This window comes from Passer domesticus, chromosome 8, assembly GCF_036417665.1.
Source record: "Passer domesticus isolate bPasDom1 chromosome 8, bPasDom1.hap1, whole genome shotgun sequence".
Taxonomy (NCBI): Eukaryota; Metazoa; Chordata; class Aves; order Passeriformes; family Passeridae; genus Passer; species Passer domesticus.
Window position 1 is genome coordinate 32,113,836 of NC_087481.1, and position 13,973 is coordinate 32,127,808.

The 13,973-nt window shown below is 41.9% G+C and overlaps 2 protein-coding genes across 40 annotated transcripts in view; one reads left to right on the forward strand and one right to left on the reverse strand.

The window, feature by feature from the left end:
• Nucleotides 1–5,502, reverse strand: part of GLUD1 (glutamate dehydrogenase 1) — a 28,749-nt gene extending 23,247 nt beyond the window's left edge. The window contains exon 1 of the mRNA XM_064430187.1: nt 4,980–5,502. Coding sequence (XP_064286257.1) covers nt 4,980–5,415 — 436 coding nt within the window. The 5' untranslated portion in view covers nt 5,416–5,502. The remainder of the gene's footprint in view (nt 1–4,979) is intronic.
• A 191-nt stretch (nt 5,503–5,693) lies between these two features.
• SHLD2 (shieldin complex subunit 2) overlaps nt 5,694–13,973 on the forward strand; it is a 29,076-nt gene continuing 20,796 nt past the window's right edge. For 6 of the 39 annotated variants that reach the window (XM_064430154.1, XM_064430158.1, XM_064430171.1 and 3 more), the window contains exons 1-4: nt 6,109–7,960; nt 9,314–9,388; nt 9,577–9,688; nt 12,158–12,251. The gene's annotated coding sequence lies outside the window, so the exon portion shown is untranslated. Of the gene's footprint in view, nt 6,011–6,031; nt 6,053–6,102; nt 7,961–9,313; nt 9,389–9,576; nt 9,689–9,711; nt 10,070–10,126; nt 11,199–12,157; nt 12,256–13,973 lie in introns of those variants that run through there. The other 33 variants (XR_010367189.1, XR_010367186.1, XR_010367187.1 and 30 more) reach the window with 20 other exon arrangements.

The following is a 13,973-nucleotide window of genomic DNA, read 5'->3' on the forward strand; positions in this document are numbered from 1 at the left end:
AGTGCCAGCCTTGGACCTCTGCAACTGGAAAACTGCAGCAAGGCTGGCATGAATAAAAGTCACCTTATGCAGTAAGAAACTCATTAATATGAACTCATGAGCCAAGTGAGAAGGATAAATCCTGACAGGCAGAATAAATGCAGCCAAGACCAGACAATAGGAAAGTTTTGTAGTGCAGAATAGCTCTGTCCACTAACCAGCCAAGGCAGCACCACACAGGAAATCAAATTCATTCACCTCCAAGTCAACTGAACAAATAAAGTAAGACTCATTTGTCTTCACATAAAAGAGTGAACTCAGAAGTAATGTTTGACAAAGCTTTCCAAATTCCTCTGTAAATGAAAGTTCTACTAAATCTAGTCCAGAACTAAGGATGGTTTTAACGACTTTCTGAACTGAGGAAGCAGCTGGGACTTGGTTACAGCAATTTGGGTGAGCACAAACAAGTTAGGCTTTTTCCAGGTCTGATTCATTTGGTTTCATTTATAACAGACCTGTTGGACAGTTGGTTAACATGGAAAAGCTTGAAAAAGTTTTGAAACCACTTAACAGCATCATTCCCATAGTAAATGCTGCCTAACAAACACAGAATCATGTCCATACTACTAAGCAGGTAAAACTTCAGTAAGTTCATTTTGTTTTCTGAAACTGACCAATTAATGATAGTTAGCCATCAGCAACCACATAAAAAGTAGCTTAACCAGTTCTACACCTTTCACAGAACCTGATGAAATTATTTAGAAGAATTTATTAAGTAGCAAGTGCCAGAGTACTTTCCAACAAAGTCATCTGTATTCAGACATTTCATTTCCTGTACCCTATTTGGCTTGTTTTACTTCTTTAGGCAGCTGTGAGTGCAGTGAACAAGAGCAGCTGTGGTTTCCTGTTAGTACTGGCCACTGGCATGCAAGTCACCACATCAGCATAGGAAAGAGTGATGTGACCCACAGCATTACTCCACCTACCAGGCAGCATCAGTCCAGTTGTATAAATACCACATTTGGAGCATAAGCAACCTGAGTTCCAACACACAAGAAAGCTGCTTATTCCATATTTTCAGTGGGATGAGGTGGCATCTAACTCATTTTTCCTTTCTAGTAAACAGTTACATTGCAGAAAATGGAGTCCTTAAAACCTGGATTTGGATGCTGGACATACTGTAAGACATACCACTTAAATGGAGATATTTATGACAGTTCTGTAAAGATTCCTAAAGTACAGCAAAGAAGCACTGTTAAGAAAAAGAATCACCACCTTCTCTCAACTTGTAAAAGTTTGCAACCCCCAAAGCAGAATTAAAGGTTAACTCCTACAACAATTAAACAGGTGAGCACCACAAGATTCAACAAGAAGTGTTGTTTCTGGGTTCTCTCAATAAGGTGGAAAACCACCAAAAGTTGTAAACTGAAAAGAAAGCATGTTTCAGTACCTCATGCTTCTTTTCCAGAAAAGCACTTTTCTTCACCCAATGAAGAATCACTTGCACTGCTATGTAATGACAGCTACATCCAACACAACCAAGCTGACTTGTGTTCTTACATGTGCTTTGAGGGAAGAGAGTAAAGTAGGAAAAGCCTTTAAATAACTTCCTATTTTTATTAACAGTGCTTTTGATTGTTAGAATTAGGGTATTAAGGGCTATGTACTTCTTGAACAGAAATATGACAGTTGAGTTTCTCACCAAGGTGTAGAAGTTTGCCTATACAAAAAATGTAAGGCTGATCTTGGATTTGCCCTCATGCAGCTGTATCAGGCTACAGTCATCCATCCACTCAGGACGTGTATTCCCAAAGGAGTCATGGCATTTTCTTGGCATGTATTTTCATGGCATTCACTCTACTGAGGTATTTCTACTTTGCAGCAAAAGAAGCCAGCACAGAGGCGGTATGGAAGGGCTACTAGTCAAGGAACTGCTGGTTCATACCTGCAGGTATCATTTGCATGCACATGTGAGATTTATAAAGATAAACCTTGCACTTAGAGTCTGGCAGTTTTCACATTTGGGCTGGACCACTCAACAGGGACTGAGGTTTCACTCCAGCAGAGAATGAGCAGGCAAAGAAATTGCAGATACCTCTGACAGAAGGAACATCATCTAAACGTTATACTGTTAACTAGAAATATTTACTAGACATAAGAAGGTGCTGCTGAAGTGCATATAATTAAAATGTTTATTTAGACTCTTTTTCTTTGAGTAATTCAGCTGCCTCCAAGTTTAGGGGATTTAAATCAAGATTTCAAAATTTGATTTACGCTATAAATTCTTCATTAGTTCATGGTTAAATCTCTAAATGCCCTTATAAACATACAGAAGTAACATACAACCGCTAATGAAGCATTTTGGTATGAATGTACTGAAAAAATTAGGAACAATTAAAGGAGGACAGCCTTTAAAAGACCTAAAAACTTTTGTACTCCTACATTTCCTACTTGAATCTTAAAGTGTACTTTGATCATTCATGTAATCTGCATACAGAATAGATAGTATTTGATATTCTCTAACCAGCATCTCTTATCCTTCAGTTTATGTAAACATCAAGAAATATAAAAGATGAGATTTTAAAGCACAATGCTCCTTGAAAGAATAATAGACAGGACAAAGCATCCCCACTTACAATCACCTAGCAGTAACTAAACACCATTTCTTTCTTAGTACCAAATACACACAATACACACACACCAAAAAAAAAAAAAAAAAAGCAGAACGGGTAACCTTGCTTTACCGAATTTTACTTTTCAGGAAGCACCAAGTTAAAGGTCACAATTTTGCATATGAAAAGATGTGCTAAGTGTGTTCCTCCTAATGTCTTTGCAAGCCTTCCACTTGCCAACTCACCCCTTCTTTTAGAAGGGGCTCTTATGTCCCTTGCTGTTTCTTGATGGTGAGAATTACTTGCTTTGGACTCTGGGGAAGTGTGTGGGGCACTCACTTCAGCAAGTTTCCCCATTTCATTCTGTTATATGAAGTTTGGAGTTGGGTTTCATTGGACTTTTGCTTTTATCCCTGTGGATTGTACTAGGATTCTAGTTCAAAAATCCCTTTTGGACAAAAGCTCAAGTTGTTGTTGCATTTCAGGTGGATCAAATGCACTATAAATGCAGAAATATCTCTACCACTCCTCTGTCATTAAAGTAGAAATGTTCTACTTCCTCACTCCTTTTTCATAGCAGGTTTCAAGCAATTGATCTTTGCTTATCATGCACCCCATTTAAATTTACTACCAATTCAGCTCTGTCACCTGATAGTGAGCAAGTTCCTAGACAGCAGTAGAAGGTGAAACCCATTAATGATTCTCTGTGCTGAAGAAGGGAAAGAAAATATCATTTGCAATTCCTTCCCTAAATTCAGAGGGGGTGGGGAGCAACACAAGAAGAAAAGGACAAACTACTGAGACTTCCTACTTTCTTGAGCTGTCATTTTCAATTGCCTGTAAGCACTCCAGTGTTTGCTTCAGTGTGAGTGCAGACAGGCATAACAAATACCACCAAAATCAAGAAATTCTAGTGAGGATTTAGAAATGTAGGTATCAGAATGGACAGTGTCCAATCACCCAGCTGGTGGGGTTGGTTCATGTACAATGCATTTTATAATTAATTGTTGTGTAAACATTAGTTCCTTCACTTATGAGCAGTACTAATGTGAAATATCAGAAGCTATCCTATATTAATATTATTTTATTACTTCATTTGCCACTGGACTGCATTTTGTTATGCAAGCAGGATCTTAAAAGTAACACAGACTGTACAGCAAAGGACTTTTTGTAAGCAGCAGCAAAGAGTAACTCAGCTGAAGCAGTAATACAACAGCAGTATGATATCCATCGGTATTTTAAAAGAAATTATAGCAATGGTATAGAACAGCAGATTCACACAGAGTAAACTTCAGCCACACCCATGCTGGCTGGAGTCTCATGGTAATTCTTGCTTCAAGTAAACAACCACAAGTTGAGTTAGCCTCTTTTGGGTAAGAATTTAGCATGTTACAGGACACTCACTAGATATTTGATTTTGGAATGTTAGGAATCACATTAACAGGACACACGGTTTGTGCTGCAGAGAGAAATCCTCATGTCATATATATACAAGCTGAACTGATTGTCACAAACACATTTACCTGACAACACCCTTCCTAATCTAGTCTTGAAGTTAGATACCTTATAAATGTGTTTACAGACTACAGAAGCTCTGGTTTGGGTCACAGACCTGAAATGGTTTCCAATACTCACATGTCCACAAAGATCAGAGCTCTTGAGTAAGTTATGCTGAAGGACATCTGTATTTGTTTTTCAAGGAAATGCCATCTATCCCAGACTAAAAGGGAGTCTGATTCCTCTGAGATCACGGCCGATCCCATGAGAGCCCAGCTCTGCTCAGCTCCTGTGGGGTTCACCCCCTCCGTCCCTGAGCAGGTCGCTGGTCTCACCTATCTAGATCTAGCCACTTCCAGAAAAATCACTTTTGTCTAACTATGTATCCAGGCGGTAACTGGAACCACAGTTAACTTGTTATTAAAACTTGTTATTTTTCTCTACGGATGTTTTCTGCGTGAGCACCAGCTTTTCGCGAACACAGCCGGCTGGGTGCAAAGGGACAGTGGCTCCTCCAGCTCTCGACTGGAGCAGACACTTCTAGCACGGTGCTCCCCCCTTTCCCTACAAACACTATCGGGGTCTGAGTCACATCAGGTTAAAACCAGGCGGGGATCTCCCCGCCATGCCCACGGCCAGCCCGGCGGCGGAGGCCCGACCGGCGGCCGTGACACCCGGCCCCGGGGCTGGCCCGGGGGTCACCGGGGGCCGGGACAGCGGAGCGCGGGAGGAACCGCCCTGCGCCTGCCTTCCCTCGGCTATCGGATACCGCGGCTGGCACGGCGGGCAGCCGCCTGCCCTCGCTGGCCGGGCGGGCAGGGGGGCTGGTCGGGGGCACGGCGGGGCGGGGCGGCCCGGCCCTCCGCGGGCCCGGCGGGCGGCGGGGCTCACCTCCCTTGCAGGGCGTGCGGTGCTGGCTGTGCTGCGCCCGGTAGCCCTCGATCACCTCCCACTCGCCATTGTCGCGCTTGATGGGGAAGGAAACGCTGAGCACATGGTTGCAGGGCTTGATGATGCGGAGGATGCCGCGGACGCGGTGGCGCCGCTCCTCCATGCCCTCGCGGGTGCGCAGCCCCTCCACCAGCTTGTCCTCCACGATGCTGGCGCCGCGATCGAAGAACCCCTCCACCATCTTGAAGAAGTTGGGGTCGTCCTCTTTCTTCGCCGCCTCGCAGTAGTGCCGCCGCGGACACCGGCCGCCGCCCCACGCCGCCGCCACCGCTGCCCCCCCGGCCGCTGCCGCCGCCGGCCCGCCCGGCTCCGAGCCCGCCAGCACCGAGCCGGCGGCCAGGCGGGACGCCAGCAGCTCCCCGAAGTAGCGGTACATGGCGGCGGCCGCCAGAAGCGAGGATCGGAGCGGTGCTGCCGCTGTCACAGGAGGGGCCGGGGGCCGGGCGCCGCCGCCGCCGCCTTTAAACGCGGGCTGCGGGGGGGGCGGCGCGCCCGCGGCGCGCGGGGGGCGGGAGCGGTCCGCGCCTTCCGAGCGCGCCTGCGCCCCGCGCCCCGCGCCGCCCCCGGCGGGATTCGCGGAGGGGAGGGGGCGCGGCGGGCGGGCGGGCCGGGCCGGGCCGCGTCTGCGCAGTGCGCGCCCGCCGCGCCGCCCCTTCCCCTTCCTTTTCCGTGGGGCCGGGCCCGCTGCCCGCCCCGCCGGGAGCGCGGCCGCTGCCCGGTGCCCGCTGCTTGCCCCGCCGCGCCCTGCGCCCGCCGGCTGAGCTGCGGCAGCCCGGGGCTAGCGGCCTTCACGGGCCGCCCTCCTGCCGCGTGAAAAACCAGGCCTCTCTTGGCGCAAGGACAGTGGCAGTGAGGGCGCGCTCACGCACCGTGCTCTGCGCTCCCGGGGAAAGGAGCCCTGGGAGAAGCCAGCTTTGCCATGTGTGTATAGGGACTGCCCTGCCGAGGGGGGACAGAGGCCTCCAGTAAAGGTGTGAACGTGGCTGCGTTCATAGAACCGTTAGATCTCTGAGGTTGGAACAGCCCTTGACATTTGTCTGCTCTGTCTGCTCGACTCTTTTTCATTTTGCTGCCTCTTGGTCCATTCAAGTCCGTTTTTTAAATGTAGCTCAGGCACCGTCTCTTGAGAATATTGCTTTAAACTATATAAGGTCTGGTCATGTAAGAGCATAAGAGATAGTGTGCTGTGCTATTGAACTAATTTTATTTTAGAATACTTAAGTGGCCTGTTCATTTTCTGTCGGTTTGGGCTGCTAATTGGAAAATACAGTGGGCATTTTTTTCTTCTTAAACTTGTGGGAGACCAATGCCCCTAAGCCAGGAATAACCAGGAAGTTGTTCCATCACTGTGGGAATCTCTCTAACCACTATGGGTTGTGGGAAAGTAATTTTAACTTGTGTGTGTATTTGTCAGCAGGGAGATTAGTCACAGATTCTTTAACTCAAATAAACTCTTCAGGCAATTGATGCTCTATTTTTAATGTTGCTCTCTGTCCTGAGAATCTGAAGAAGTTCTCTTAAGGACCACTAATTGGGCTGGTTTTTTATCTGTAATGAAGATGGTTTATAATTGTAGTCTAGAGAACAAAAATGCTTGATAATGATATGGGGGGAAAAATCAAGAAAGGAGCTGGTTCTTAGGCCAGTTTGTTGTTTGGATGTTCACACAGGGCTTCAGAAATAAGCTTACTGATTTGGTTTTCAGTCCATAGTATAGGTGGTTTATGGAAAACTTCTGTTTTGGTGTTAATTTCCAGTTCACAGCACTGCAGTGTTCTCGGTGCCTGTATCAGCTTTTACCTACTACTTGATTTCAGTCATCTGCACATTCTCATTAGCTAGAGCTCACTTTCTGTACAAGTTCTTAAATTTTGTAAATGCATAGGAAGGAAGGTGATGAGAGGTATTGTGGCAATTAGTCCTTATCAGGTAATTATTTCCACCTTGTTCTGTAGGTTGGAATATCATTGCAGAAACAGAGGTTAAATGAAGAATGTGATTAGCCAGTTTGCTCAAGCATGTAGAATTGGATGTTAAGGTTAATGTGCTTAGCTCCTGTCCTGCTTTCAGCTGTGTTCTCTCTGGTTTCTGAGCACACTCAATTATCAGCTGCTTGCAGTATCAGCCTGTTTGTAGCACACGTTTGTGGATGTATTTGGGGCTGGGCATGGGACAGGACAATGTGGGAACCACGTGGATCTCTCCAGAGGCTCACTCACACAGCTGTATTTGAAGCAATGGCTGCACCATACCTACCCTCCTTGCTAAACAAGACTGGAATTCAGCAAAATGTTTAACAAGCTCTGCGTTGAATGCTGAGAATAACTAAATCAGCATGTTCAATTTCCTAGCCTTTAAACATTGTAGGAGATAAGATAACTAGGGAGTTTTATTTGGCACGTTTTTATGGCTGAAATAATGTGTGCAGTTTACCAAACTCAGCAGGTCTGTGCCGAATTTCTGTTTGATTCAAGTCCTTTCTGGAGTCAGGAGTCTGTGTCCCCCATTCCAGAATTCTTATGTGCTAAGCACTGAGCAGTTGAATCAAAACCAGTTTGCCAGAGGAAATTAAAAATGGCATGCTTCAGAATGAGTTCTAGCAGGCATGAAAGTGGTAGTTACAATACTAGAAGAGGAATTATATCTTCTTTTCTTTCATGTGCCATGTGGGGTGCCATCAGAAAATTCACATTGAGTAGCATTGGTAAAAACAAAATCGCTGGGGTGGATTAAAAGATAACTTTTTGCCTTCACAAGCAGGAGTTTCACTAACTTCATTAATTTCATACGAAGTTTAGGTCTTAGGACTACATCTGAAGACAGAGATAAATGGAGAAAACTCAATACCTGTGTGGTAGGAACTGTCTGTATTATTCATGGACTTTGCAGCAAGGTCATTTTCAACTGTGTGTACATGACAGGTATCAGTTTCCATTTAAAATCTGTGAAGTATAACTCAGGGAGACAACTTGATTTAATTTCTTGTAAGCTGCTTTTAAAATGTATATAAAATTTAACAGATTATTTTTATTATAGATAAGAACAATAATGAACACTGTATTGTTCCTTCCTAAAGCAATCTACTGTTTCAAGGTGTGTGTTAGCAATTTGTAGTAGCAGGTGGAGTAATTTTCTGTGTCAGATTTAAAAGTTTGATTGAGAAAAGGGATCTAAGCCAAGAATCAAATACTTCCTGCTTTAATCCATTTATTATTATTTGAAGTACTAGCTATTTGGGCTAAAACATTCCCTGGATGTACTGGTGCTGAATTCCCTCAGGAACTGGAATAGCTATTCCCAGCTCACTTCCCAGCCTTCTTGCCAGCTGACCACAGCAGATGAGAAGGAGCAGAGAAGCTGCAAGTCAGGGATCCTGCCAGGGCTCTGGGTAGCTGTGCCCTTGTCTGCCTGAGCCCTTCAAATTCAGGGTAACCCTGGGCTTGCCTCCAGTGCAGAGTTGGAGCCTCTGTTAGACAACACACTCAGGAGGAAAGTTGATCTGTACAGATGACCAGTTCCTTTCTGTGGTAAATTGTCCTCTGGGAATACAAATTGCTTTTGAAATAAACTGCAGATGGAATTACAGTTGTTTCAGAAAATTTCATTTAAGTTGTGATCCATACCATATTAAGCACTTGACAGGTAAAGCAAAGTCCCTTTGCTTAAAGAATTGATTGAGGTAAATTCCGAGTAAAAATTGAAGCAAGTTGTTTGCCTTTGAATTGCCTGTATGGGCATTTATGTTTCCCTTCCTCATTGCACCAGAAATTGAAAAAAAAAAAAAAAAGCCTATTTTTCTTTTTTTCTTGGGTTTATATGTTATGCTGTAATGCTTTATGTAGACCTTGGAAGTGCAGCTAAATAGGTGAGAGCTGGGGTTATTTTCTTACCCCAAACTGCTGCAGAAACTGTTCAGCCTCTGCCGAGTCAACAGATCTCTGGACAGTTGCACAATAGTTGCTGGGTGAATGGGAGGATATGAATCTGACAGGAATGGGAAGTGCAGTGCTGTTCACATACCTCTTGCCTAAAATCCTCTGTGTTTGTGTTAAATGGAGGTGATGCAGATGAGCAGCAAGTGTGTAGGACTTCACAGAAATCTTCTGCGTGGGACCTGCCTGCATACTGGGGCAAAATGTACTAAAATAGTACCAAATAGAAATCTAATTATTTTCCAGATCTTTAACTTGAGAACATCTGAAGTTCATGAGTTTTATTTTCCGCCTTTTGCAATGCCTTAAAGTAAAAACTTTGTCTAACTGGTTTTGTCATAGGATGTCAAAATAGAGATGGCAGCTTCTTTATCTGCAGGATAATGTACCAGCATTCAGTCTTCAGAGTAATGGGAGGTAATGTTGGTACAGCATTTGTTCTTTCAAAGATGTATTTTTCAATGAATCAAATATGCTACAGATTAAAGGGTCTAAGGAGTAATTAATGTAATCTGGTATTAATTTTAATACCAAATTTGTGAATAAATTGTTGTACTCTGAGTGCCATATTTCTTGATTATATTCTTCCCTTTTTTTTTGCCTAGCCAGTACATGATGTGACAGGAACGAGCTGGGATGTGTGGAGCAGTTTTGTGGCTTTGCTGTTGCTGGAAGGCTGTCCCAGTAAGATGGTGCCACAGGCAGCACCTGAATTAGGTGAATCCCAGAAGATTCCATTAATTTGGCACTGTCTATATGAGCACTTTTACCAAATGCACATTTGACTAGAAATCTTCATTTCAGTCATCTGTTTACAGCCAGTCAGAGACCAAAGCTTATTAAAAGCCTTTTTACTGATGGCATAAGATGCCAGTACTGAGATCTATTGGTTTAGAGCCTTTTCTCTATAAATAGCTTCAGCTGTGTTGAGCCATAGCAGATCTGGAGAGCAGACTTGTATGTTTTCTTCTTTTACTCCTTTTGCCTTGATAAAAAGAACCTGAATTTGCTGGTTTTCCAGGCAGGATGCAGAAGTTAATTTGCACGCCTTGCAAATTTGAGATGTGCTTGCTGCAATGTTGCAAAATTGGAGAAGAGGTATTCAGATTATTTCAATTTGAGACAAAGGCTTTAAACCTTTCAGTACTGTCTTATTGATGAGATACTTAGGTACCGGTGGTCTGATTGCTTAGTATTTTTATGTATTACTTTGCATTAAATTGAAGTATTTTCTGACTGCTAAGTTAAAGTAATAAGCTGCTGTTGTTTTTTTCATCTGTAAATAGCAATGTTTTTGCTTGGCTATAGCACTGTAAAAGTAGGGAGTGAAACTCAAAATTGTGCAAGTAAATTAGGAAGTTCTAGGTTTAGCCTAGGAGGGACTAGGCTAGAGTGAGTCTTGTTTTTTTGCTTGAGGTATTGCTACAAAAATAATCTGTAGCAAAATAATATTTAAATTTATTATTTAATTAAGCATAAGATTTTGTTTTTCTTTACATTTCCAGAAGTTCTGCTAATAAAGCTATTAGCCCATTATTTATGATGTGAATTTGTCATGGACTCCTAATTTGTAAGTTGAAGGTACTTGGGAAAACTTACCTCAGTAAGTGGTTCAGAGCAGTTTTCTGAGCTTTTAACTTGCTAATAATTCTGCAGAAATCAAAATATTGAATAAATTATGTTAACTACTTCATGAGCAAATATTTTTAATTGCCACGAAAAGTGGCTGTGCTGATGTTTGTTAGCTTTAAAGATCTTCTGTCTCCATCTGTTTATATAGTTGCTGTGCATGATGACTGATGTTGCCAACTGGTTACTTCAGCTCTGTGACTGAGCAGATATAAAAAGCTCTTCGTGTATATAGGAGCTGATGCCCTCATCTCTTGGTCAGGGAGTCTATAGATACACAGGAATTCTCAGTGCCATGTTTTGGCACTGTTGCTATCAATACATTGATAATGAGCATTGCCAGATAATCTAGGTGATAAGGATTAAATATGCTTTTTAGTGACTCTTATCCCTGTAACACCACTTCTGATTTTCAGATGGCTGGGACAAAAAGTATTGCTCTCTGGAGGCAGCAGGTCTGACCCAAAGCTTGCTGAAGTCAGTAACAAATTAATCTGATTTCAGTGACCTTCCCATCAACGTGGCCATTTATGAGAGAGGCTTGTGGGTCACTGTGAAGGCTTCTCCTTTCTCAATTCCTGTATCAGTGAGAATCTGTGTAAGCAGCTGGTTTGTGTCATTGTGGCATAATCTTTAGCTTTTGATTGGTATTTCCTCATTTCTAATTTAAAAGACAAAAGAGGGTATGATGTAGTTACCCAATCCTAAAATATTTGTCATTGTCATCTTGCTGTTAAGTGTGTTTGAAGTTAGCTGATGAAAAAGCTGGTGATGGGAAAGCTGATAGATATACAGGCATAAATCTTCCACAAATGCACTGGGAGCATGCCAGCTTTGTTCTCTTAAATAAAGTTAGGGAGAAAATGAAGTACTTTAGTCAGTTTATTTCCTGGAAATTGTGTTTAAAAAATTCCTGTCTATTTCAGTTAACATAGCAAATAACAGATAGTAGAGAGTGGTTTGCCAGGAGTGAAATAGGAATTGTTTGAAAGTAACATTTACAATTGAAATGGATCTTTTTTGCAACTCTTGGTGTCCTTGGCTGTCTGGCTGAAAATTATACCCCAAATCTTTCCAGCTTGGAATCAAAGCATCAGAGGTTGCAAACCAGTTTTTTCTTGATTTAATACTCAATTGACAGTCAGAAGTTGTTGACATAAACGTAGTGTGTATTGTTTAAATAACAAACATTAAAGCTCTCATGAACTAGAGAATGCTAGTTTCCTGCAGTGCTTTTGTTTGCATTTCTATTAGCAAAATCAACTTTAGCCTCTTTAACTTTGGAAGAGTGGTTATGGTAATCAAGATTGTTAAAATATGTTTGAATGCTTAAATCTTCTGTGAAATATGTTGGTGGGTGAAGCCCAGATAAAAAGTATTAAGAATTCCCATTCAAGTTTGTTGGTGTAATTGAAATTGGTATTATCAGAAAACTCCAGGAGTATATATTGGCTGGTATTGTTCAACACATCATGGATTTCTTGGGGGGAAAAAATAGCTGGTTATGCTAGATGTAAAAGTGTATATGTGATATCTTTTCTTGGTCTTCTTTCACAGACCTCAGGATTGTTCGTGGTGTACACTGCATGTAGAGATCCAGCACAAAATCACTGTTGGATAGCTCATCCCAGAGGAATCTCAGAATGAGAAAGTAGGTCAGAAAGAGAAATATTTCTGTTTTAATTAAATTATTCCTTCTTGAGCACACTTGAACAATTTTTGAAAACACTGTATCAAGTTTTTCATGATTGTTATTTGTCTAATCTTGTCAGCATTGGCAAGATATTGTCTAATTTCCCTATTCTACTTCATCTCTTCTAGTTTTTTCCTTTTGAAAGCCAGTAGGTTGAAATTAAGCTTATTTTGAGGTACTGGAAAGGTAGTGTCTCTGCATATCATTACTAAGAGATTTTCTGCTATCAGAAGGACTACTATATTGTGGTCTTCTGACTAAATGAATTAAAATCACCATGGAAGTTGTAAAAGCTTATCCTGGTTTCTTTTGTCTTATCAGTTTTCACATAAGCCTGCTGTTTTTCTTTAGTAAAGAAACACTAAATGGCAATCTAAATCATGTATGCTTTTAGATTGTTCAGCTATCATTAGAGGTCGGCTTTTTTGAACAAAGGATGCTAAGATGTTCACATCAGGTTTTAAGTCTGCTTTATCATGGTAGCATTTACATCAATGTAACATTGGGCTGCCTAAGCAGAAATTGAGCTTCTTCCTCATGTGACCAAAACCTCAAAGTGAAAATGAGTAGGTGAAGGATGGAGTTAGAAGCTGCTCTCCTTCACTGTTCTCTTCTCTCTAAATACTTTACCCCTCACCTACACTGAACTCATGCTTGCAGTGCAAGTCCATTAATCTTACTCAGTTTTAGGTACAATTTATTCTTGTTTATTAGATGGCTAATTCAGTGAAGGTTATGTAAGTTAAAGAAGTTAATGGGCCTGTTAACTTAAAGAAAAAAAAAAAGCCTGTTATGTGGTGAAACACTCATTATTTTGCTCCCAGAGAGTCCTAAAGTCACAATAGAATATAAGGCACTGCCTCAGGACTTAAAGTAATTCTTAGCATTTTGAAAACTAAGGTGTGATTATGTGGGTGACTTCTGTGCAATATAAGGTAAAAAAGAACTTCATTCAAATAGTGTATGAGGTTCAGGAACTAAACAAAGAAAAAAAAGTTACATCAGATGCCTTGTGTTAATCCCGAGTTTGAATAATTTGATTATTTTGTGTTTGTAAACCAGCACCTGAGACCTCAAGTAAGGAATAACAGCACAGGAGGACAATTAAATCTCATATTGCAGGAAGAGAGAATTGTAGGTATAGAAATGGTATAACCAGGGATGATGACTGTTAAAATCTCAAGAAGTAGGGTGAAAAGCTGAGGTGAAAAGGGTAGTTTTGTATCTTATCCAAAAGGTGAAGGATTATGCACTGGGGAATGGCAGTGCAATGTTTAAGGTAGGAGTATGTAAGATTCACTCACTGAGTTCTACACGTGCTTCAATGTGCTGTGCAAGCAAAAGTTACTGAAACCTTTCATTGCCTCAGTTGCCATAAAAAAACCCAGATGGTAATCTATTCCAAACACCTTAAAATACAGGAAGGACAAATACATTAAGTATTGCTTGGACCTGGCTGGTTGTACAAACTTGTAAGGTACTCATATCTGAATTAATATGGGCCAGAAGTTATGGAATGTGGGCAGTATGTATTCTTAAGGAGCAACTCCTGGAATTTGCTTTTCTAATAAACTCATACAGTTTCTGTCCTATCAGACTTGATTTTCTTCAAGAAATATAGGGAAGTCTTCGATTATTTTCCAAAGTGATAAGTAAAATACTTCTTGTCTTGAATGTTTA